We start from the raw sequence: 25,314 nt of genomic DNA, 5'->3' as shown, positions 1-25,314 counted from the left end.
AATAGTAAATGAACATAAGTAAATGAAAACAACAATAAATAAATAAATAAAAAAATATATTTAAATGATTCATTTGTTATTAATATTTGCTGTAATTATTTATTATTCATTAATATTTGATTGAAATAATTGGTCTCTCAATATGCAACATCAAATTTTTATATTATTATTTTTATATTAATATTATTAACAAATTACAAAAATAAAGATTATTTTTTCAAAAAACCAATTCTACTAAATTTCTTAGCTAATTTAACATCAAATAGAATATGTTATTTATCAAATAGTAATTTAGCTTATTGGAAGTAATTATTTTCAAATTATTGAAATCATTTTAATTTATTTTAAATTATTTGAAATAAATTTCTGTTCCACACAGCGTGTCCTCAATGAAGCATAGGCCAAGCATCGACCACTATCCCAGTCCAGCAAGTTCTCCAGGTGCCGGTGCGACTTCCGGTTACCGTCGCACCTCCATGTCTCAGTCAGGTGGCTCTTCGTCACCCCAGAAACCGTTCTCCTCCCAAACCGTGCAATCTTTCAATCCTTTCATCTATGGAAACGATTTGGACTCGGTAGATGTTGCCACAAGGGTTGCCATGGTTCGTTTCTTCAACTCGCAGAATCTCTTGGCGAATTTCACCGAGCACACGAGGACTCTGAGGCTGTATCCCAGACCCGTGGTCGCGTTCCAGATCAACTCTTTCCTTCGATCGAGACCACGGACCAGTCATTTCTTGAACAAATTTGCCAGAACTCAAGCGGTTGAGTTTTTGGCCGAATGGTCCCTTACGCCGAGCAATGTGGCGTTCTTGAGGGTGCAAACAGGGGTGTTCGATCCGACTCAGATAGGCGATAAGCCGAAATGGTATGCCTCGAGTCTCGAGCCTATTTATTTTCCCGTTTGGGACAATGGTAGCTCGTTAGCCAATGCTCTGAAGGCAATGAAGGAACACGAGAATCAACCAACAGATGAGAGTGGATCTGATTCGGAAGGTGCTGAAAGCACGAGCTCCTCTTATTCCTCGTTGAGCGATTTTGTTTCTGAAATGGTGTCATCGGACTTGTCTCCGAGTAAGTGTGTTTCTTTCGTAGATTTTTGAAATAAATATAGAATTTTAGGAGTAAACTTTTTATTTGAAATAAGATTTACATAAATAATTTCAAGTATATATTTTAATAATTCAATTTATATAAATATTGTTTTGAAATAAGTATTTATTATTAAAATGAAAAATAAAATATGATCATCTTTGATATTTGTTCCATTTTAATTAAAAAATAAATAAATATTTTATTTATTATATATATAATTTAATAATACTGTAAATAATATTTGTCTATATTTTAGATTATATTAAATAAAATAATATTTTCGATTACTAGTATTTGCTTATGGTAATATTTTAATTTTCTAATATTTGTAATATTTTATTTTGTTTTAACTTATTTCAAAAATTTCTATAAATTTTTATACAAATATTCAAATATGGATGTAATGATTTTTGAGAAACACTGTATTTTAATTAATAATAATAAGAAATTCCTATTGATTAAATTTTAAATAATTAATTTTACAGGTTACAATTGTTCACAAGTAGCACAGCCTCAGCAAATGGCCTTGTCTGTAGATCCAACGAATGTTTACAATCCACCCAGTTCACTGCAATACCCTGGAGTCGAGGAAGAATCGACAGTAAGACCAGAAAGTCCACCAAGCACTTCCTCTAGTCACAGTGACTTGAGCAGCCCCAGCTTTAACAGGGATTCTGAATTCGAATTAAATCCCAAAGCTCAAGAAGGCTCACAGTCGACCAATGTGAGTACTTTTTAAGAATACTTTTAAGTTTTTTTTTTTTTTTAAATTTTCATTTTCAAAATTTGTATTACAAGAAATTCTTTGATTTTTAAAAAATTACTTGAAACATAATTAGAATTCATTTCATTTTTATTTATTATTTATTTATTTCTGAACAAATTAACTTAAAATATCAAAAATGTTAAAAGAATTTATTTACAAAAATTTAACGATTAATTTAGGAAATAATTTCCTAAAAGAATTATAAAAATTAATAATTTTAATACATAATAATTTTTTTTCCAAATCATTTTACTATCTGTCTGGATAAATCGATATATTAAACTTGCACCAATTTTTCATCATTTCATTCGCAATAAATAATATTTCATTATCACATCTTTATTCCTACACTTCGAAATATTTTATATATTAAAATTGAATAAGATCATCAAATTTATTTATGAAAATTTATCAGTTGCTTTAGGAAATAATTTCCTGAAATTCTCATTTTTCCTACTTATCCATCAATCTTCAAAAAGTAACGAAATCAAAAATTTCAACGAGACATTTCAACATCTTAACCAAGTGCTTGATCATAGGATAAAGAGGAGGGTGGTAGCTTTGAATCAGATTCAGCATCCACCATAACACCACGCACAATCCTGAGCGCACAAAGTTCGGTGGGACAGTTCGGAGTAGGGAAGAGACGTTCTTTAGCAACGTCGAGCATCAACGACACCGAACGTCCCGCCACATCTTACAGGACTTCTCGTCTCAGTAGATTTGTCGTTCCAGTGAGTTCATCCTTCATTGATGGTCTCTGCTGGTGTATTAAAATCTGTCGATTAATTTCTTATCTTTTTGTGTCGTTTGGATTCTGCATGCGATGTGCGATCAGAAAAACAGACAATTTTTCCATTCGATGTATCCCAGCATGAAAATTTTCTCCCCTTATCTTTTTTTTTGTTTGATTTCGTTATTGAATTTTGATATATTTTTTATTTTTTAATATGTATTAAAGATGTTTGTTAATTTTTATTGATGATTTATGAATTATTGCGTTTGATATTTTATTGAAAATAAATAGAATTTTATAGTATAGATTTTTTGGATATTTTTAACGTTTTCTTTTGGAATCCTTTAAATATTAAATATAATATTTTCTTTTTGTAATTTCTTACAAAGTTTTTTATTTTTTTATGTTTCTACAGTGAAAATTTATTCAACTTTTTCTTTTTTTTTTAGAAATTTTTATACAAATTTAAGTTTCTTTAAAGATTATTTTGGATTGAATAATATCTATTGCATTCTGATCTTCGACTGATAATTTCTTTTTTATCAGTTTCAATTTCTTATAAACATCAAATAAATAATAATAAATGCATGTCATCTTTCTTCATTTATCAAGCCAAGTATCATTCATTCAGTTTAATAATTCTTCTTTCGGTACAAAATGTATGATTCACGCGAATTATCATCAAAATTTTATTTCAAGTATCATAATTTTTAATTTACGTTCAGTAATCAAGTCGGAATCATACATGTCCTAATATTAATATTGATATCTAAACTTTCTTCTATCTTTTTACTCAAAGGATCTTCTTCGTCCTCCAAAATTTTCTATTTTGAATTTAAAAAATTTTTTAAAAAGTATACTTCACTTAAATGTGTTTCCAAAGATACAACCAAGCGCAGCAAGCCTCCAGCGTCATCCAAGCGTTGGCAACGTTTTGGCGAGGGCGTCGAGTTTTGGTACAGGGCCATTTTCTCGACAGACGAGCAACAGCAGCAACGAGAGCGAATCGTCCACGGTTTCTCGACAATTTTCATTGGGCACCAGTGGGCAGAAGCAAGCCAACGAGGGCGTGCAAAGACAGGGTTCCAACGTGACTGGAAACGGTGTCCTACGACAGGGTTCTCAAGGATCCTTGTTCGAACAAATAGCCAATCAGGCGAAGGATTTGGTCAGAGAAACTACTAGGCAGAGCAGTCAGGATGGAATTCTTGCTCAGATGGACAAGGTATTTTTACAATTTTGGATATTGTGATTATTTGAAAATTATAAAACATATAAATGCAATATCAAATGTGAAAAAATTCTTTTATACATTTATATAATTACAATGATTTTACGAATTGTGAAAATGTTTATATTGAAATTTTTGGATTTTTAAACTTTTAATAATGAATATTAATGATATTATATAACTATAATTTCCTTTACTTTTGTGTAATATTGTTCTTTTAATTTGAACTTTTTTTATAAATATAGAGAGACAATTCGTTTGTTTAATAGTTAAAACATCAGGCAAAAGAGAAGATCACAGAAGCTGGGGAAGATAGTCTCTTTGCGCCATTGGAACAAGTAAGTATTTTAAGTATTTATAGTTAATAATTTAATTTATTATTTGTTATTTTTTTGATATGTCACAACAGTTGACGCAACAAACAAAGAAAGCTGTAGGAGAGGCAACGAAATCCGTGCAAGAAGCTTCAAAAACCGCTTTGGAGGCGAGCAAAACAGCAGCTGGAGTCAGCAAAAATACACTCGACGATTTAACGTATGTGAGCAAGAGCACTTTTGGAGATTTGACGAAAAGTGCCAAAGAAGTTGCTGCGAAGAAAGGTTTACTCAAGGTACGTATAATTTTACAAGTGAAGAGATGAATTAAAATTAAAATAAAAAAGATTGAATCTCAAAAATCGAATTTTGAAATTCGTATTTCCTTTTCAAAAGTTTCGAATCGCAAAAAGTTTCAAAGTTTAAGAACTTTCTTAAAAATTTCTTAATTTTCAAGGTTTTGAATGTTCTATTTTTAATTTCCAAGAGTTTCGGATCATAAAAATAAGAAAAAGTTCAGAAATTCAAACTTTTTGAGCTTCGAAGTTTCAATTTCTTAATAAGAAAATTTCAAGGAAGATTAAAAAAAAAAAAATTATTCAGGGCCTTAGCGATACACAGCATTCACCCCCATCGCCTCCTGGAATATTACAACGAAGGGATTCGAGTAGCACGCAATTGGTCGCTTCGGATAATCGCGCAGGGCGGCGGGAAATCGGACGTGATTTTTTCAGCAATATTAGTAGTGATTTAAATGGCATTGCTGCGCAAACGAGCAACATGTTTAGCGATCTGTTTGGTAAACAACATATTTTTCTTTCTCTATTTTTGAATAAATTAAAACGAAAAATTATATTTAAAGAGTTTTTTTATATTTTTTATTGTAATAATAAAATATATAATTCAAAATTACAAGAAAAAAATTACAAAAAAAGGAAAACTTAAAAATAGCAATTTTCTATTATTTATAAAAAATAAAAGATATAAAGGATATGTTTAAAAAATTTTTTTTTATATTCGCAGGCAGTAAAAATAGCTCTAGAAATACCGGTCTCCCACAGTCGCAAAAGGCGGATAAGAAGACACCGATACTCGGACCTTTTCCTAAAAGTATTATTCAATTATGTTGTTTTCAAACAATTATCTTTTTCATATAGCATAAGTGTTTATATATGAATTTAATCGTTTTCAGGTAAAACAGGACTGGCGGAACGATCATCGTTGATAAAACACTCGACGACTAAAGCTAATCAGGAAGATATTCAGAGAATGCAGAATGCAGAGAGGTCTAGTACAAATAGCGACAATCAAGCTTTCTTGACTGATGTAAGATTCTTTTAGATTAAGAATCTTAATGATTACGAAAATATATTGTTGAAAGTGTTTATTAAATTATGATTTTTATGAATCTGTTTAAGGTGGTGAATCAAGTTTTAGCCGGTGAAGGCGTTGGCTGGCTGAAATTGAACAGGCTAAAAAAACTAATGGAGGATGAAAGCTATCGAGACTTGGTAGTGACGAAGTTGAATAAAGGACTTAATAAAAAAATTAGTCCTGATGATCATATCGATGATGTGGTAAATATAAGACGAATTTAATAAATTTTAAAGTTTATTAAACTTTTAGAATTTATGATATTATGCTTTTGAGAACGAATGATATTAAGATCATAGAAAATTAAGCTTGAGAAAGTTAAAAACGGAAATTCATTTTATATAATTTAACAAATATCAAATTATATCACTTTTGAATGAGTTTGCATATTATTGATTGAAAAATACTTTTTCACTAATTATTTCATTATTAAATATCATTACATATTTAAGTATCATTATTTATTAAAATTTTTTGCAAAGATTCTTAATTATCATAATTGTATCTTGTTTCTAAAGAATTATAATTAAGAATTTTCAGAGCTTTGAAATTTATATCTTTACTATAAGATTTTATTTTATTTTATATATATATATTTTTTTTTGTATTTCTTTTTATATTATATTTCTATTTTTGATTATTCGCTTGATCTCTTTTGAAAAATAATTTTTAAATATATCTTCTCATGTCTTCTATTTAAATATCTACTTTATTTGGGGCATAAAGTTTTTATTTAGATTTCGAGAATTTGTATTTGCAAAATTTGTAGAAGTTTATATTTTTAAAATAATAAAAAAATAAAAAAAAAAATATATTCCTAATTTGTACAATTCATATATTAGATATTAATAAATTTTTCTCATTTTTATGAATAGTGTATCTCGAAGCCAGTTTACAAGGGGATGCTAAAGTGCCTTCAAGCAGTGGCTCATGGTCTTGGACACACTTACAATAATTTCGGCCTGGGAGGAATGGCATCGGTTTATCAGTTAATGGAGATCGCACATACTCACTATTGGAGCAAGGATCTTTCAGAGGGAGGTTTCGATAGTTCTTTAATGTCTCAGGTATTATTTGTCAAAAACAATCCATTTTGTTGAATACTATCAATATTCCATATTTAATTATTTATAATTCTTTGTAACTTTCAGACATCTAGTCCATTTGGCAGCAAGGAAAACTTGAGGTCTCCGCAGTCTCCTACTCACCCTGAATTTTCAGACGCATCTCAAAGATCGGGTAAAAAATTCAAATAAATTCCAAAGTTCATAAAATTATATTTAAAAAATGTTTATTATTTCAAGAATTCCAAAAATAATAAAAAATTTTGAAAGCAATTTAATTGAATTTAATTAAATAAATTTTGTTACATGTTCGAGATTGTAGCTTTTCATTTAATATTATCAATTTAAAATGGATCATAAAAATAAAAAATTCCATTACATTTAATCTTTCGTAGACAATTTGGATTATTTAAAAAATGAAAAAAAACCTATTGTTTTAAATTTTTTCAAATCGAATTTTTATCTTTAATTTTCTCTTTATTGAAGAAAATTTTCATTTCAAAGATTATTTTTATATTAAATTAAAGATTCGAGGAGATAAATATTTCAAATTTTAAAATAAAAAAGTTAAAAAGAAATAAAGATAAAAAATTACTATTTGAATAGTTAAAAAGTTTTATTTAATGTTCCAAAATAGATTTTTGATTTAATTTATATTATTATTATTAATAATTCATTATTATACAAATTATTAATTATTATTGTACTATTATAATATTGTAATATTTAAAATTAATTTTATTCTGAAACGTCTATCATATTATTTGATTATAGATGCACCTCAAGTTCATTTGGAAATGCCACATGGCCATTCAACAGCGCATGAAGGTAGCCAGTCGACGACAGACATGTTCCTCGACATGTTCACTAAAAAAGGAAAGTTCCTCAGCAGGCTAACATCCTTCGACTCTGAGGTAAAAGCAACGAGTTCCATCAGAACGTTACCTCGTGGCACACGAAGGTAGCAAAGGTGTCTTTCTCTTTATGGTTTCACTTTCTGTCTACATTTCACGCGTACAATTTCACAATTGTAAAGTTCATCATATTCATTCATATAGAATGTTTGCCTCACGAGTTTTTATACATATATGTTTAAAATTTTCTTTTTTTAAATATTTAACATTGTATTAACTATTGGTTTATTATGACCAATATTTGAGATAAAACAATATTTATATTTTATGATTTTCTTTTAGATTTCAGATCAATGTTATATTGCTACTATAAATAAGTAAAAATTTTTAAAAATTATCATTTCTAATGATCAATTCAATGAAGAAAACAAAAGTAGTAAGAGGCATGAATATGAAACATTCTGTATGATTAAACAGCAACAAAGTTAATTCTTTGATGATACACAGGACAAACAGGTGTTGTATAATAATACACAAGTACATGCATGAAAATTGTTATAAATAATTATCACGAAAAAAATGAGCAAAAAACAATAAGTATTGCCCAAGAGAAGGGATGGATAATACCGATTCATACGATTTTAGTTACTAAATTCGAAATTTCTATTTAAAAATAAATCGAGACAAATAATACAATACTTTATAATGATATAACATATCATTTCATATAAATAAAATAAGCAAATGAAAATAAAATATATTAATTTTTTATTTTTAATATATCTTATTTCATTATGGAATATTTTATTTAAAATAAAATTCACATAACAAAAAAAAAGGAAATATAATAACGAAACATATTAATTTTGTCATTTTCATTTTAAATATATTTTACTTTCAAATATAAATTCATCTCCATGGAATATTTCATTAAAAACAATTTTTTTTTATTCTCATTTAAAATCTAATTTCTGGATTATTAGCAATTGCATACAATTTTAAGTTTTTTCTTATTAAGATTATCTATTTTTCATCATATGATAAGAAAAGAAATAATGAAGTATATTTATAATTTTTTTTTTATTTTAAACACACTTTTCTTCCAACGAATCGTTATACAGGGCTTCCGTGGAATAAATTCTAAACAATTAGCGATACATTGTCTCGTAATTGGTCTACAATTGTGCTATATAGAGGCGTCATGTGTTTTTAGAGTGGGCGGGGAGGTGGAACAGGAAGCAGCGAAGCTTTATCCACAGATGGAGGTAGCATAATCACTAATCCTGCTTTTCGTCAAGCGCACCAGGCTTCTTTCCGAAGCACTGTCTCTGATAGCGAGGTCGAACAAGGCAATGTAAATTGATCACTATTGAATCAATCTTTTTCATTTTTTTTTTTTCTTTCTTACAACATTCCCTTATTTTTATAACATGTATAGAATTTAAAAAAAAATATGTATACATCTAGTTGGTAGAAATCGAAATCAGGTATTCATTTAGACGAACGAAATTCACGAAGTTGCAAAATAAAGATCTCTAGCTGGAAAATTTTTTTATAGTCTACATTATATAGTCTAGCTTATAGAATATTATAGTGTATTTAGTTGGGAACTGATGCTGAGGAGAGAACTTGTGCTTGTGCAATACTTGCATCTTGTCAAAATTGTCCAACAATGGATCCATTATTGGAAAAAAGAAGAATTGAATTTAGCTGGAGAGGATGATCGAGAACGGCATGTTGCTACAATAGATTTAGTTTTTGCACTAATGGGAGGAAGCTTTTACAATTGCTATTGATACACGATGAAACACACGAGCTTTGGATAGTTAAGAAAATTACATTTGATGAATTAAAAATTGGGCAATTTTTGAAAATTTTTCTGGATGAAAGCTATTAAAGGAGATAATTGTATCAATTAAATTAATCTTTAAATCAGATTTATTTTTTGAATTTTTCCAGTATATAAATAATATATATTGTTTTCAAATATTTATTTCATTTATATACAATTTATTTACACAAAGAAAACATTTTCTTACACTGTAATAATATCTCAATACAAATTATAGAATTATATTTTTAATAGTTTTTTGAAAAAAAATTTTTAAGATATGCTTAATTTATTATTCATCAAACTTTTAAGAATTTAATTAATACTTTGATTATACAAAATGTATAACACTTGATCGCTTGAACACTCAACTATTGTATCATTGCACTGAGAAATGATAATTCACACAGTTTTTTATAATGTGATCCTTTCCTTTAATTTAATCGTAGAAAATAGTAATCGAGCTTACTTATTTACTTTGTTAAAAATTTTAGAAAGAAACAAAAAGCTTTAACTAATTTCACGAATTTTGTATCGAATAATAATCGATGTAAAAAAGTCATTTGAATGTTCTTATATAATCTCATGATTTCAGTTTTCACGACAACCGAAGCAACGAACCGGAAGCGTTTGGTCCAGCAAGTCTTCCTTAAGTACCGGTTTTCGATATCATGGAGGAAGCTTGGTACCTACTACGGCTGCTCCTAGTCCTGAAGCTGCAAGAACGTACTTATTCGAAGGTATTGAATGATAATTGAACTAAAATTGAAGAATATTTATGCAAATTCATATTTCTATTAGTTTAAATATTTATATATTTTATAAAAATTTAAAATCATTAACATTTTTCACGGAATTCAAAAGTTAAAAAAAAAACAAATATGGAATATTATCATTAAAGTAAAGAAAACTTACATTAATATAACTACAATTAAGAAATTGAAAATTTTCTATTTTTATGTTTTTAGTTTTTAATTTTTCTATTTTTAAACTTTTAAATTTATCAAAAATTTACAGACATTCATTATTAATTAACCTTAAGAATATTCATACCGTGATACAATTATTATAATTGAAAATATAGGTTTGTTGGGGAAAGAAAGATCGTCGCTTTGGGACCAGATGCAATTTTGGGAGGATGCATTTTTGGATGCAGTGTCTCAAGAAAGAGACATGATCGGCATGGATCAAGGTCCAGGAGAAATGATGGAAAGGTATTTTTTGTAATGAAATTAATTTTTCAATTTTCAAAATGATCATTAAAAAAATATTGGTATATTTCATTTTGAATTTATATTCAGATATAAGAGTTTGAGCGAAAGTGAAAAGAAACGATTGGAACACGACGAAGATAGACTATTGTGCACTCTGTTGCACAATTTGACTGCTATTTTAGTGATGCTGAACGTGGATAAAAACGAGGTGAAACGTAAAGTGAGAAGATTATTGGGAAAAAGCCACATCGGTTTGATCTACAGTCAGGAGCTCAATCAACTTCTCGACCAAATACATAATCTCGTAAGCAGAAGATTAATTTTGTTGGATGTAATGAGGATAGATGATTAAAATGATAATGAAATGCAGTAAAATTATTAGAGGAGGATAAGATAAAATTAAAATGGAATTATTAAAGATTCTTTAAAATATTGAAGAATAGAATTTTATATTCCTTAGATGATATTTCAAAGACCTTTTTTGCTATATTGAAATATTCTAAAAACATTTCACATTGCTTTGGATATCAGAAGGATTTAAGAAAATTTCCTATTTTCTAAATACTATGGTATTGAAAGAGATGAAAAATTCTAAAATTTTTCTAAAACACTGAAGAACTTTGAAAATTTTAAAGAATTTTTTTAAATATTGGAAGAATTTTAATGAAATAAATAATTGAAAAATGCTTTTTTCATTCTTCCAAAAGATTTTAACAAAGAAATCTTAACGAAAGGTATTGCACGTTTCAGTATGGAAACGATATAGATCTAAAGCCTCTAACATCCAGACAAATGCATCGTCAATCGTTCACCGTGCATGCTGGCGTCGATGCAGAAGGTGATTTACGATTCCTCGAGGTTCGCCACGACGGGCTTGTCCTTAGATCTGTGAATGGCGTGATCGTCGAAAGATGGTGGTATGAACGTTTGGTGAATATGACTTATAGTCCAAAGAACAAAGTGTTGTGCCTTTGGCGACGAAACGGCGGACAAACACAACTGCATAAGTATTACACCAAAAAGGTATGTATATACTATACAATTCCTTTATATTACGTTATAAATCATTTTTTTCAAGAATGATTTTTATTATCTCTTATTATAATTGATTAAAAAAATTAAATAATAAATTTTAATATTGATACAATTTCAACTTACTAAGTTGAAGATAATTGGTATAGAGAAAGTTATAATAAATTTATGAATGTTCAAATAAATATAATATCAACAATTTTATGAAAAATGTAACAGATAAATGTTATATATATATTTTTTTAAGTGCAAGGATCTATACTATTGCATAAAAGATGCAATGGAGAAGGCAGCAGCTCGTGGGCGTGGCGCGAATGTGGGTGCTGAACTCGGAGGTGAATTTCCGGTTCAGGATATGCGCACCGGTGAGGGTGGTCTTCTTCAGGTTTGCATGGAGGGCGTGGGTCTCCTCTTCGCGAATAGCAAGGTATGATTCGCACTCGAAAGTATACCAAGCGTTTCATTCGTTTTCTGAAACGAACTGCAAGAAGAATGGAATCTTCGAATCTTTTAACCGGTTGTTGCAAACACCTGTTTTCCTCTCTATCTATCTATCTCTATATCTCTATCTCTATCTCTTTTCTTTACATTTGTCCAATTGTTCATGTATTGTTGAAGCGCATCCGATACTCTCTCCATCATATATTGAATATACTATATATACATATATACGTTCCTTTATATACATATACATATATCTCTCTATAGCGAATTTTCTATACTTAATATATATATATATATATATATATATATATATATATATATTATCTATTATTTTTTTTTTTTTAAATATATATATATATATAATGTCATGTTTTTCTTTGGCGATGTTATTGTCTCGACTATAACATGTTCGAACACCGTATAACCACGTATTTATTTCAGCGAAATAACGAAATACATGCAGTCTGAGAATTTGTTACGGGGGTTCATTTGCTAAATCATCTCGATTCAATTATGAAATAAATTTTTATTTCGTGATCAAATAGCGAAAGATAGAATTGATCTGAGAGAGAAATATTCGCAAGATGGAAAGGATTCATTTCTTGGAGGAAAGAATAATAAAATTGAATCGAGGTGAACGATTAGGGGAGCGAGTCAGTAGCTCCATCCATAGAAACCCCTTTTTTTACTGTTCATATTCTTTCGATATTATTGAATCTTCTCTCTGTGTATTATTTTTTTTGTTCCTTTCTTCCGTTTTTATTGCATTGATGCAAGGACCACTCAATATTATCTCCCATCGCTAGCCACCACGATCTGCTTAATTTTGTATCTGTACGTATTATTATATCTTTATCGACTCTTATGTATGAGTTTGTGAGGTGTACGACGACCAATAGGATCACACGAAGCTCTGATCAAATTAAAATCCTGTAAAGATGTATAATCTCGATCGAATAATTTTCACGTATCCTTCCTTGGGGATCTTACATTTTTTTTTATATCCGTATACATAAAATATACCATGTTTGAGGGAAAATTAGAATTTTTTTTCAGGCTGCTATAGTTCGAATCACGAGACAAATGTCACACATATGAGACACATGCACACAAAGGGAGGAATGGGACTGATGAAGAAAGAGAACAAAGGGAAGATCAAGCCTTGATACATAAATGTACTACTCAAATAATTTAAATATAATTAACACATTGCTGAAGATTCCTATTTTGATTTTTAGATAAATTTTTAATGTAATAAAAATATAGTAGAAATATTTTTGTTCATAAATATGAGTAAAAAGATTTTAAAAAATGATAGATTATAAATCCTTATGCAAAAAAAAAAATTATTTCTATTATGTTGAAAAAGATAAAATTTTTCATAAAATTATCTGTTTTCAAATTCTGCAACAAGACGTTTCACTGTGTAAGGATATCTATTTACAATTTGATAATAATGCAATAATATTTCATATTTTTATATGATATGTTCTTTTTTATAGAGAATGATAGAAGTGTCGAAAATTTGAAAAATTCGGGTGAAATCGGATGGGATCGGATAAAATGATTCTAAGACGAAACTTTTATAATTCTGAACAATGAAAGTAAACATAATCCAATCTTTTCTGAATTTTTTCAATTAGTCTCGAGTAATTTCGATTTTGCACATTTTTAAACAATTATCAAAATAATCACTTTTATTGTATCAAGATATATCTTAATATACAAAGAATATTTAATCTTCTATAAAAAATATCGGCAATGCGTTAAAAAAATGAAAACGTAATAATTAATCATATACTCATACGATCACATACTCATATACACTGTTAAAAAAGGAGTAAAAAAAAAGGAGAGAAAAAAGAAAAATAAATCACACAGGATGAACAGCCCCTGACAAGCTGATTATTATAATATATTCTATTGATCTCTATTGATACTATTCGTTTATTTTTACATATAATTGAATATTTAACATTTATTATTATTATGTAATTGTATTTTACTATACTAACAGGACTACTTTGATATATACATATATATATATATATAAATATATATATATATGTATTTTCATATACATATATACAATTTATACACGTATATATAAATTATCGGTCATTTTGTTGGGTAATATTTTCGTTCAAGCGTTAATCAATGTTTTCTTGCATGGAGCTCGATGTGCAGCTGCAGTCTCTTTTATCTGTATTATAATCATATTATACATTAATCATACATACACATTCATATAAGTGATAAGGGTTAGGGAATATATACAGAAACTTTCTTCATTATATATACATATACTATTCATATATGTGTATATACATATATAATATCTATTATAATTTGTATTGAATGTTGGATGCCATTATATTTTTCTCTCTTAAGTCTGACAATTTGTTTCTTTTTTCTATCATTATTTGTCGTGGTCATACGCGAGGAAAGTCTATTCACATTCGAAAAAATTAAAATCAATGGAAAAGTATTAATAATAAATAAGAAAAATGGAATGGAAAAAAAATGATAAAGCGATAATTTTATTAATTATAATTGTTTTAGAAATTTATTAACTTGTATTATTTTATCTCAAAGATATTTAATCAAAAGTATTAACGAAAAAGAAAAAAATATATATACAATGCTATGACGAAATTTCGATGATTGTTGCATCTTAAAACGGATCCAGATACAAATGAATGTATACAACTTGAATATAACCAATAGACTTTTCTCAGCTTGGGGAACTTTTGAGATGGTCCTTGAACAATGAACAATCACCGCTGATTTGTTAAAAATTGGCCATGACGTATAGGTAATATATATATCTAGCTGTATATTTATCATCGTACCGAGCCCTGGATTATACATAATTTTAATTGAGTGGACTATTATATTATTAATTGTTGGCAGAAATTTAATTTTCTGTTTTTCTGTTTTCTGTTTTCTTGTCCTGTCCGTCGACATTGCCCCTGGGCTGGGCATACACAGGATTTCGAGGTACTAATCAAATTAAATCACTGTTTGTTATATTGAACTCAGTATATTAATTATAATCAATGTTGGCCGTGTTCCGGAAATGCTTCTTTATTTCACCATTACTTTTAGCCGTATTATTATTAATCATATATCTATTATTACTTATCTACCACTTACTACTACTATTACTACTATTACTACTATTACTACAACTACTACGACTACTATTACTATTACTACTATTATTACAACTACTACTACGACTACTACTAATACTATTACTATTAATACTATTATTACTATTAATATTACTACTACTACTACTACTACTATTACTACTACTACTACTACTATCACTACTACTATTACACTCTTAACCAGTGCATTTAAATTTAACTAATCTGCTCTGTCTACCTTACTGTTTTCCTATCATTGATCGGTGTTAACTGTGACATACATACGTCTATGTATATATATATATTTATATATATATATATATATATATACACATACATGTGTATAAATTACACACAGTGTACATATATATACATACATTTATATGTTCCCTATGATATATATTACTATGAGATTGACTCAGATACCATAGTGATCCATGTATGTATATATGTTATATACATATATATTATATATTATGTATATATATATAATATATATATACACAAATACGCAGAACAGTGTCTGCTGCATTTCGATATATAAATTCGATATATAAGATTGTCTTTAGATGAAAAATATTATTTGTGAGTAGTGTCTTAGTGCAACTTGTAGAGCAATGTTTTGGTGCACTCAATGCAATTTTATATATATATAGTATATATATATACATACATATATATATATTATTTTTCATCATATAACCTTCTACGTCATCCCGTACATTATGGGACTTTTAACATCATTCAGTTCTCCATGCGCCATTATAGCGCTTCTCGTTCAAATTAGTTAGATGTTGATCGTAGAAAAAATTAAATTGATCTATCGATGTGATATCTTTACATGGAACATCCTTAACAACTTTTGTTTTGACTTATATATAAACGAAAAAAAAGAAAAATATATATGGCGATCGAAATTTAATAAAGTTGAAAAAAATAAAAGAATATCTTATTAAAAGTTTATTCTTTCATGAATTGGAATAAAATTTTTTTCTATTAATCTGTTAGTTATATAATTAATTGAAAATATTAGTTATTATTTTAAGAAGATTTAATTTTTTTCAAAATCGTCAATTTTTTTACTTTTTATTTTTATATAAGTCGTAACAATGTTTAAAAGAAATTCATGAGAAGATAAATACATCGATATGTACCAATATTTATAATACAGTATCCAGTGACTAATGGTAATATCCAAAGTGATTCCATTCCATAGAAAATAATTAATGAAAAATATCGAATACAATTTTTTCATGCAATGAATAATTTTTTTTTAATAATTTGTTTTATTGAAATTTTAGATATTTGAGATTTTTTTGATAATCTTCTAATTCTTGATAAAATTATTTTATATGTAGTATAATACGCAAAATTAAATAATAAAGAAAAAAAGCATTTTTTTTAAGAAGAAATTTTTTTACAAAATTTTTATTTTGTTTCATTATGTATTCTTTATTATCGAATATAATTAATTGTAAAATTATTATATATGTAAAAATATTAGTTTATATCAAATTATATTAATCAATTTCCAGAATATTTTCTTAAAAATAAAGCTTAATTCGAAATATATTTATTCCATATTTTTTTATTATTTTATTTCAAGTAGAGTTATTTTCTTTTTGATTATATCACTAGTTATATTCTGTGTATACGTATACTATTGATTTAGTATCGATTAAATTTTTTAATGAATTATTACTGTATTGGAATTATATAAAAGTAAAAAAGTAAAAATTAAAAAAACGATCGACACAATTTACATTAATTAAATAAATGTTATATATGTGTATAAAAAGCATAATAATTATTAATGGGGCCTGAAATGTGCTTTTGAAATCGTGTTAAAGTCAATCTACAATAATTAATATATTATCTATCTTGACATAGATACATATATATAATTTGATAATTTATTATGAATATATTAACATATACCTTAAATTTGTAAGTTTGATATAATGAATATTATATCATTATTATATATATTTCAAAATGTTAAACAAAATATTTATACTTTTTATTTATACTTTAATTGTTTTCATATGTTTCATTTAATAAAATTTACACAAAATATTTTTTTTGATAGATTTAAGATTTTGAAATTTGATATTTTAATTTACACAAACAATATTTTGAAATAAATCATAATTAAAAATTATAAATTGCAAAAGCATATTTCTCGCCAATCTTTCGAAGATGTCAAATATGTGAGAAAAATTTCGGAGTACGGCCGTAGAAGTATATGCTGAATAATTAATAAAAATCTATATACGTAGTGAACAGTCGTAGTTAATTTTTTATTTCTATCAAAAAAAAAAAAATTGTTTTTTATCAATTTTTAATTTTCGCGCAAAATCGGGTGACGGACACGATCATTAAAAAAAAAAAGAAGAAATCAAAAAATTAAAAATGAAAGAAACACAAATTATACATACGTTTTTTTAAATGTAAAAAGAACAGTTTTATCGTCAAAATTTATCATTTTTCTTTTTTTTTTTAATCGAAAATATTCTTCTTTTTCTTTTTTTCTTTCTTTTTTTTTTTTTTTTCCCGTTAGGGATATAATAGGGATATAACAAAGGTGAATGTTTATGTACGTTTTCTCTCTAGGGAAATTTGAATGCACTGCATGAATGAGTAGATCTCGATATATATGTACGATAGAGAAAAGTCGCCCGCTTTTGCAGAACCATTTATAAAACCACTCTCACGTTGCCAGTTATGTAGTAGAGCAATGGTATCGTGCTATATAGTGATGTTTGATTGAATGAAATTCCCAAAACTCGTGGAAAAGCAACTCGAAAGAAGCCCGACACCAATATCTTCGATTTTCATGTACACACATATACATACACATGTTTCTATGTACGGTGTTTTTCGAAGCTTTTTGATGCTAGTGATATTTTTTTTAATACAAACTTAAGAGTTTTAATTTTTTTCCCCACAGAAATTTGCGAAAGAAAATATCAATATATATATATACAATTTATAAAATTTTTTGAAATTTATTCATGTTTAAATTTATCGATTGCTAATTACTTAATAATGTAATTTTTTATGAAAGTTTTTTGAAAACTTTGTTTTTTAAATTTATAAATTTTACATCCATTTTTTTTTCTTACCTATTCTCAGAAAATAATATAAATTCTAAGATTATCGCTATTAAAAAACAAAGTAATAGAATCAAATCAACATAACACAGTTCAAAAAGCACTGTACCACAGCATAGCACCGCTGTTTCACACGATGTTTCGATCTTCTAGATCTCGAATACACGATATATCTCTCTCTTTGACTACGATCGATCGATCGTCTCATAACTGTGCATCATTAAACGAAAACAAAGAAACAACTTACAAACAAGAAGAAGAAGACAAAGAAAAAAAAAATCAAACCGGGCCAAATCCAATTTCGCGCATTCTAGATATACAAATTGCACATATTGTAGCAGATTTATCGACGCCGAGCAATCGATGACATATATTTTATACATTTTTTTGATATGAGTTTAGGCCATCTCCAGAGTTGCCTGCTTGCCGCTGAATTATTTAAAAAAAAAAAAAAAGAAAAAAGAAAAAAAAATACATATATAAATAATAACGAAGAATTTTGCTAGACGATTGTTAGACGCTGCTCTCTGTGATATTTCTGCTTCGAAGTTTGAACCGTTTTTGTAATATCGCTTATGTTATTGCGCCTTGTTGCAGCCGGAAATGCGATCCGCCGCGGCCAATACTCGCGATTATTCCAGCTTTCAAGGCCCGCTTTGTCGAAGTCGAAATGCTAATGGATGATGACTTGGCTTTTAATTAGCGAAGAAAATGATGCATGGTGTGTGCAGCTTTATCGTGCTCGTTGATCCCTGCATGTTCGCCAATATGATCGTTCTCGTTATACACGAATCGAAAAAGAAACTAGGGGAAGAAGATTTTAAAAAGGAGATGTACCATGTTTGAAAATTTTAGAGGAAAATTTCGAAATAAAATTTTCACAACTCGGTAATTGTGAATGATAATTTTATTTAAAAAAAAAAAAGAAAAGATGTTTAAAAACAGAAAATTTATAAATAATTATGATGATTTATGAGAATTAATGATTTTTCTTGAATCGGTATATGTATTTTTTTAATTAATATTCATAATAAGATATGTTATTCACGTAATTTTAAAATGTTTTTACATATTAATCTATATTCTGTATTTTGTATGATAAAAATTAAATATGATAAAATTAAATTAATTGAATAATTTAAATTATATTATAATCCAGCGATTAAGTATTAATTATGGATTGTTTCTTATTTACTATTTACTCAGAAAAAAAAAGTGTTACGAATTAAAATATGAATGAAAAATCTTTGATTCGAGTATACTTGAACGTGCATGAATTTCAAAGATGATTCCCTCGAAACTAGATACACTGAATAAACTTATGTTCAGGAGGAAAATTCCAAAGTTTTTACTTACAAGTCAACATTTCTCTTTGTATTAATGATGTAACGAAATTGAGATGAAAAAAAAAGAAAGAAAGAAAGAAAGAAAGAAAGATTGAATAAAAGAAATTGTCAAATTTCATTGTACAATTTTCAAATTATGAATTATATAAATAGAACAATGAAATTTGGTAAATGGCCCTTAATAAAGAAATATCTCTATAAATCCTGTAACTAATGTAACATGATTGTGGAAATTAATTTCGATGAAACATTTTCAAAATTGGAAAAAACAGAACATAATAATTTAAAAGAAATTTCTATATAAAACATATAAATTTCTCTAAAAGCAAAACAAAATATTTGAAAGAAATTTCCCTTAAATTCTTTAGAAGTCAAGAATTTATTCAAAAAAAGCAAAATATCTTTGAATATTTTTTTTTTAAATTAAAACCAGAAAGAATGCAGGTTCGAGAGAAATTTCTTTGCAGCAAAATCCCGCTTTCAAAAAAAAAAAAAAAAAGGTGCACTGTAATGCGTATTAGCCGATACGATAGTACGTGAGACGTCGACGATTGAGAGCTTGATCCCACCATCGAACTTTAAGCATTTTTTTACTCGAACGAGTTTCACGCCTTTCTTTCCGAGATCGTTGTTGGCACACACGGTTTATATTGTCCGGGGCATAAAAGGCCATAGAGGATCTAATCACAAGTGTGCATGTATAAGTAGATCACGAAATCGCACAATTTCCGGTCACAACTAATGCAAGACGAACGTGTTATTTGCAGTTTTTTGTAAGACTCGATCATATCCGCAAGTGCTTTACTCAGAAGGATGGGATCTTTGTATTGGAAGAATTCAGTAAGTAACTTTCTTTTTTTTTTATATATAAAAAAAGAATAAAAAGAAAAATATAGAATGAATGTTTCAAAAAATAGAAAAAATATTTTTATTTTTATAATAAAATATATTATTATCTTTATGCAAAGTAATATTTTTATTATATGATGTAAATATGAAGGATATTTTTATTTTTGTATAGATAAAAATTTTTCATATTTCTCTTTATGATAAAATTTTCGTAAAGTTTTAAATTTTAAAATTTAAATATAATAAAATTGTGAACAATATTTAGTTTCGAATTCTTATATCGATTTTTTTCTATTTTTCAGATCCTAAAACTAGACAAGTAATTCAACGTAAATATAAGTCTCAAATGGTAAGCATAAATATTAAAATATAATATTTAAAACTAACTAATTAATTTATGCATATATTTTTTGATTCATTATAAACAAATCTTTTTTTAAATTGCTTATTATTACATGATGCTCCCATAGATTTATTTTTTTTTCTTTATATTATGTTATCTTATAATGTTTAAACATTTTATGATATTTTGTTTTATATACTGTATAACAGGCCAATGAACTGTGCCACTGCATGCACAGGATATTCTCCGTTGCCTTTACGTTATCTGAACTCTCTGATGCCAACTCCGAAAACGAAAATGCATGAAGGTTTACTTTTTATTTTTTCTTTTTCCAACGTAAGTTTTCGTTGCTCTTAAATTTCATTTATTTTTCCTTTTAAAATCTTTATTCATACCTGCAGTTTATTTTATTATTATCATTATCTATTAAACAAAATCTTCAAATTTAATTTTTTTTGTATTTCAAAAATATAAGGACTTTCCTCACATAATAATTATTTAAAAATAATAATAATAATAGATAATTAATATAAAATGAAAAATATAATTTTTATAATTCAAAAACACATATACATCAAATAAATAAACAAGTAATCAAAAAAATTGAAATTAAAATCTCAAAAAATTATCAAAATATAAATACATATATTAAAATATTTATCAATATAAGATTATCAATATTGATAATCTAACAATCTAAAAAAATTCCTTAAAAATTAATTGAATTATGCTATTGTAAAAAAATATTTCAGGCAGATCAAATCTGTTACTCGGTTCTCTGTGTGTTCTCTTACTTGGCCGCTGGTATGGAGCAACGGAAGCAACAACAGAACCAACAGCAACATCCTCAGCAACACCAATTCCATCTCCAACCCCAACAACAGCAACCACCACCGCAATATCAGCAATCGCAACGTCAACAAGCAACATCAACACACCAAAAACAGCAACAACAACACCAACAATACCAGCAAACCCAGCAACATGTACAGTATCAACAACGTCAACAGCAGCAATCTCATAGCCAGCAACATTCAGGTAGTAACACCGGCCAAAATAATCAAGGCCATAGAAACACGCAATCCGATTCTTTTCCTAAGCATCACTGACACAGAGGCAGACACTCGCTCCCATTTGTGCATAATTACAATAAGTGTGCCCCTTACGCTTGCTTACCCTGGGTGTAAGTCTTCGTTTCACGGCCACAATCCATTTGCATTGTTGAGGAATTTAAGGATAAATCTTCTTGATGGAAGTTTGGAGAATTAATAATTAAATTAATTAATTATAGTCAATGTTGTTTAATTTGTTTAGATTATTTAGTCAATGATAAGGTTATTATCCTAATACAAATACTAGTTTCAATGTAAAATTTATTTGATAGACAAGAAAGAAAGTGATCATTTTAAAAACTATTATAAAAGCTTGATGATATTTAAAAGATTATGAAACTTATTAAAAATAAATAGAATACATTTTTTTATCATGCATAATAATAATTAAAATATTGTAGTATATTTTAAATATAATATTATACTTTAAAGATTTCTTACATACGTGATTTTAATATATTTTTGCAAATGCATTTATATTGCATAATTATAATATTCTCAATAATTAATAAATGACAAATATAATACAATAGATAAACATTCAATAGATAAACATTTTTTAACATTTCACTTTTTTATTTTATATTCATATTTTATATTCATATTATTTTATATTCATATTTCATATGAATATTTTGTACTAGGATAATAAAAAAGACAATTAAATAATCGAAAATGTATTATTAATTACTATGCACTATATAATTTGCACTATCAAAATTTTAATATTATAATTATATTTATAGAATTTATAATATATTAATATTATAATTATATTTATAGGAAAATGAGAAGTGATAACTAATTCACATGAATTGCTTATTTTTTTGGCAATGACCAGAAAAAAAATTTCAATGCAAATGGATTGAAACTATCTTGAAACGAGCATAAAAATCTAATCTAAAAAGAATCTTTGATTTCTTGAAATCTCGTGAAAATCATTTCGTTTCAACTTCGATCTTCAACTATGTAAAAATTGATAATCGTTGCACGGTATCATCCTCCGATCATTCTTAGAAAGCCAGTTCTAAGTTTTCTCTAAATGTGGAAAACTTGTTTCGTATTCTATTCGAGAAAAGCATTCGATGGAATCGAACGAGGCAATTAATATTTGTTGGTATTAGATATTGGTATTAGGAGGGTTGAAAAATAATAACAATTATTAATGCATTGATTACCATGTTAATTTTGAATTTATTTTCATTGAAAAATTAAATTCAAAAATTCTTATATTTTATGTAAAGAGAATTTTAGAGAGAATATATATATTATAGAGAACTATTTCTAAAAATATAAATATATTATTTTATTTAATAAATTAAATATATTATATTTTAAAAATATAATTTGATCACTTAAATCGTTATAATTTATTACTAATAATTTTATTAATAAGTTTAGATTTATTCATTCTTAGTGAATGGTAATCAATATTAAATCAAATTTTGTAAATCAATGAAAAAATGTATAAATTAAAAACAAAAACATTGGCAAAAAAATTGGCTAATTAACAGCATAATCGTGGTAATTATTTGCAAAGCGGGGGTTGGGTGTAATAAACAATGATGAAAACGAATTACGAAGCATTTTTTCAACAAAAGTTCAATCGAGAGACATTGAAAATATATCATCGATAAAGAATTCAAAAGCAAATGATGATAATAATAATAATAATAATAATAATAATAGTAATAGTAATAGTAATAGTAATACCGACAACGTAATAAGATAACAGTGGCAATTGTACATTCGCAAATAAGGATTCGAGTGGTATTTAAACAAACAAATAGAAAATCGTATTGAATGACGATCTTTTTATGGATCGTAAAGATATTAAAAAAGAAAAAAAAAAAACAGTTTCCTAACAATTTCATTCTTTGATATATCCGTCGTGTGCACGTGTAGAGACATGAATAAAGTTTGTATAGTTGCTGGAAGAAATACAACGAGACAGAAAAAAAAAATGGATATATTAAAAAATAAAAAAAATAAAAAAAACATTTATTTTGCCAAGACATTGAAGAAAGAAATTTGTCAAATTTATGAAAGAGTAAGGATTTCAAATTTAAAATTAATAAAATTAAAAAATATACAAAATATCTCTTGATCAATATCAATTTAATTCACTTGATGGAATGTATATTGTAGAAATTATTTAAAATCATATGAAATATAAAAAATATTTCACATATATACATAAATACATTGTGATTTTAACATATGAATTTTCTAGTTTATTTTTTTAATCATTATAGAATAAAATAACAAGTATTTATTAATAATAGATTTTGAATTATATTTATTTCTTATATTTATTATTAATTTTATACATAATGAATATTTAAAACAATCATTTGTGACTTATACAAATTTATATTGTTATAATAGTAATAGATTTTTAAAACAAAATATGAATATCAAAAAAGATATAAGTTTTTTTTAACTTAAATAAAATATATAATAAAAAATATATTCAAGTTTTTTTATTTATTTTCTTAAAGAGATAACAAATATTCTACTTATTTCAATATTTTATTAAAAATAATTTCCAAATAAATATTAAGAGAAGAAGAATCAAATACAAGATTTTAAATTCTTGCAATTTATATAATATTGCATGTATATAATTATTTTAATCATCATTACGAAAAATTATTGTAATGTAAAAATTGTAACATAAGAAATTTATATTTATTATAGTTGATAATTTCGTTAAATTTCTTCCAGCAACCAGTTAAAAAAAAATGTATTAATCGTTCACGAAAATAAAATCTACTGTACCGTCGTTAAAAAAAAATATTCTTCGATATCTCGAAGAAGACCAACGTAGATATCAAGGTCTGATTTGACGGTGTTTTCTATGAGTAGCACGTAAAGCAATTATGAGATACAATAAACGAGATACTTAAAGAAAATAAAATAATAAAAAATAAAAATAATAAAAAAAAAGGAAAACTATTCGTATAATCGGTGGAACAATTTTTGTATTAAATACATCGAAACAGACTGTAACTGTGATTATCTAATTTGATGGGAAATGAAAATGGAAAAATATGAAGATTAAACTATTTAATTTCATATGGCCGAAAAATGAAATAGTCCAGAGTAATTATAACATAATCTCGGATAGGATCGATACAATAGACATCTCTCCCTCTATATACATAAATCATTGTTCATTTTCGTGCAATTCTATCGTTGTAAGAACTTTGTTTCAACATTCAACCTGTTGAGAAAGATGAAGATATTTTATTCTGAAATTATTTTCATTAATTTTAATCAAAAGTTTAATATAACGAATTATTAATATCGTTTCTTTTAATCGATAAATAGTCGGTCTGCAGAAAACAAGAAAAATTATAAAGATTCTGGTGTTTATACGTTGATTCCGAAATCTGAAGATGATCTTGAATTTTTGAAATTTGAATATTAGAAAATTTA

The 25,314-nt window shown here is 26.6% G+C and overlaps 2 protein-coding genes across 12 annotated transcripts in view; one reads left to right on the top strand and one right to left on the bottom strand.

Annotated features, from left to right (window-relative positions):
- The window catches only part of LOC409137 (MAP kinase-activating death domain protein), a 32,229-nt gene extending 10,019 nt beyond the window's left edge, over window positions 1-22,210 (top strand). For 3 of the 11 annotated variants that reach the window (XM_026445431.1, XM_026445432.1, XM_026445430.1), the window contains 23 exons: window positions 380-1,074; window positions 1,581-1,819; window positions 2,401-2,595; window positions 3,481-3,822; window positions 4,098-4,166; window positions 4,238-4,438; window positions 4,746-4,941; window positions 5,166-5,252; window positions 5,335-5,468; window positions 5,561-5,719; window positions 6,392-6,583; window positions 6,668-6,755; window positions 7,355-7,494; window positions 8,648-8,788; window positions 9,861-10,005; window positions 10,350-10,479; window positions 10,567-10,783; window positions 11,230-11,502; window positions 11,759-11,938; window positions 14,947-14,955; window positions 20,337-20,409; window positions 20,721-20,767; window positions 21,514-22,210. In XM_026445431.1, coding sequence (XP_026301216.1) covers window positions 380-1,074; window positions 1,581-1,819; window positions 2,401-2,595; window positions 3,481-3,822; window positions 4,098-4,166; window positions 4,238-4,438; window positions 4,746-4,941; window positions 5,166-5,252; window positions 5,335-5,468; window positions 5,561-5,719; window positions 6,392-6,583; window positions 6,668-6,755; window positions 7,355-7,494; window positions 8,648-8,788; window positions 9,861-10,005; window positions 10,350-10,479; window positions 10,567-10,783; window positions 11,230-11,502; window positions 11,759-11,938; window positions 14,947-14,955; window positions 20,337-20,409; window positions 20,721-20,767; window positions 21,514-21,870 — 4,309 coding nt within the window. In that variant the 3' untranslated portion in view covers window positions 21,871-22,210. Of the gene's footprint in view, window positions 1-379; window positions 1,075-1,580; window positions 1,820-2,400; window positions 2,596-3,480; window positions 3,823-4,097; window positions 4,167-4,237; window positions 4,439-4,745; window positions 4,942-5,165; window positions 5,253-5,334; window positions 5,469-5,560; window positions 5,720-6,391; window positions 6,584-6,667; window positions 6,756-7,354; window positions 7,495-8,647; window positions 8,789-9,860; window positions 10,006-10,349; window positions 10,480-10,566; window positions 10,784-11,229; window positions 11,503-11,758; window positions 11,939-14,946; window positions 14,956-18,820; window positions 18,945-20,336; window positions 20,410-20,720; window positions 20,768-20,970; window positions 21,098-21,513 lie in introns of those variants that run through there. The other 8 variants (XM_026445428.1, XM_026445429.1, XM_026445435.1 and 5 more) reach the window with 7 other exon arrangements.
- Window positions 12,707-25,314, bottom strand: part of LOC410040 (serine/arginine-rich splicing factor 1B) — a 33,739-nt gene continuing 21,131 nt past the window's right edge. The window contains exon 5 of the transcript XR_003306145.1: window positions 12,707-14,158. The gene's annotated coding sequence lies outside the window, so the exon portion shown is untranslated. The remainder of the gene's footprint in view (window positions 14,159-25,314) is intronic.

Source organism: Apis mellifera, linkage group LG15 (assembly GCF_003254395.2).
Source record: "Apis mellifera strain DH4 linkage group LG15, Amel_HAv3.1, whole genome shotgun sequence".
NCBI lineage: Eukaryota > Metazoa > Arthropoda > Insecta > Hymenoptera > Apidae > Apis > Apis mellifera.
Note: the sequence above shows the minus strand (reverse complement) of the source record. Positions and strands in the feature narration are given on the sequence as shown.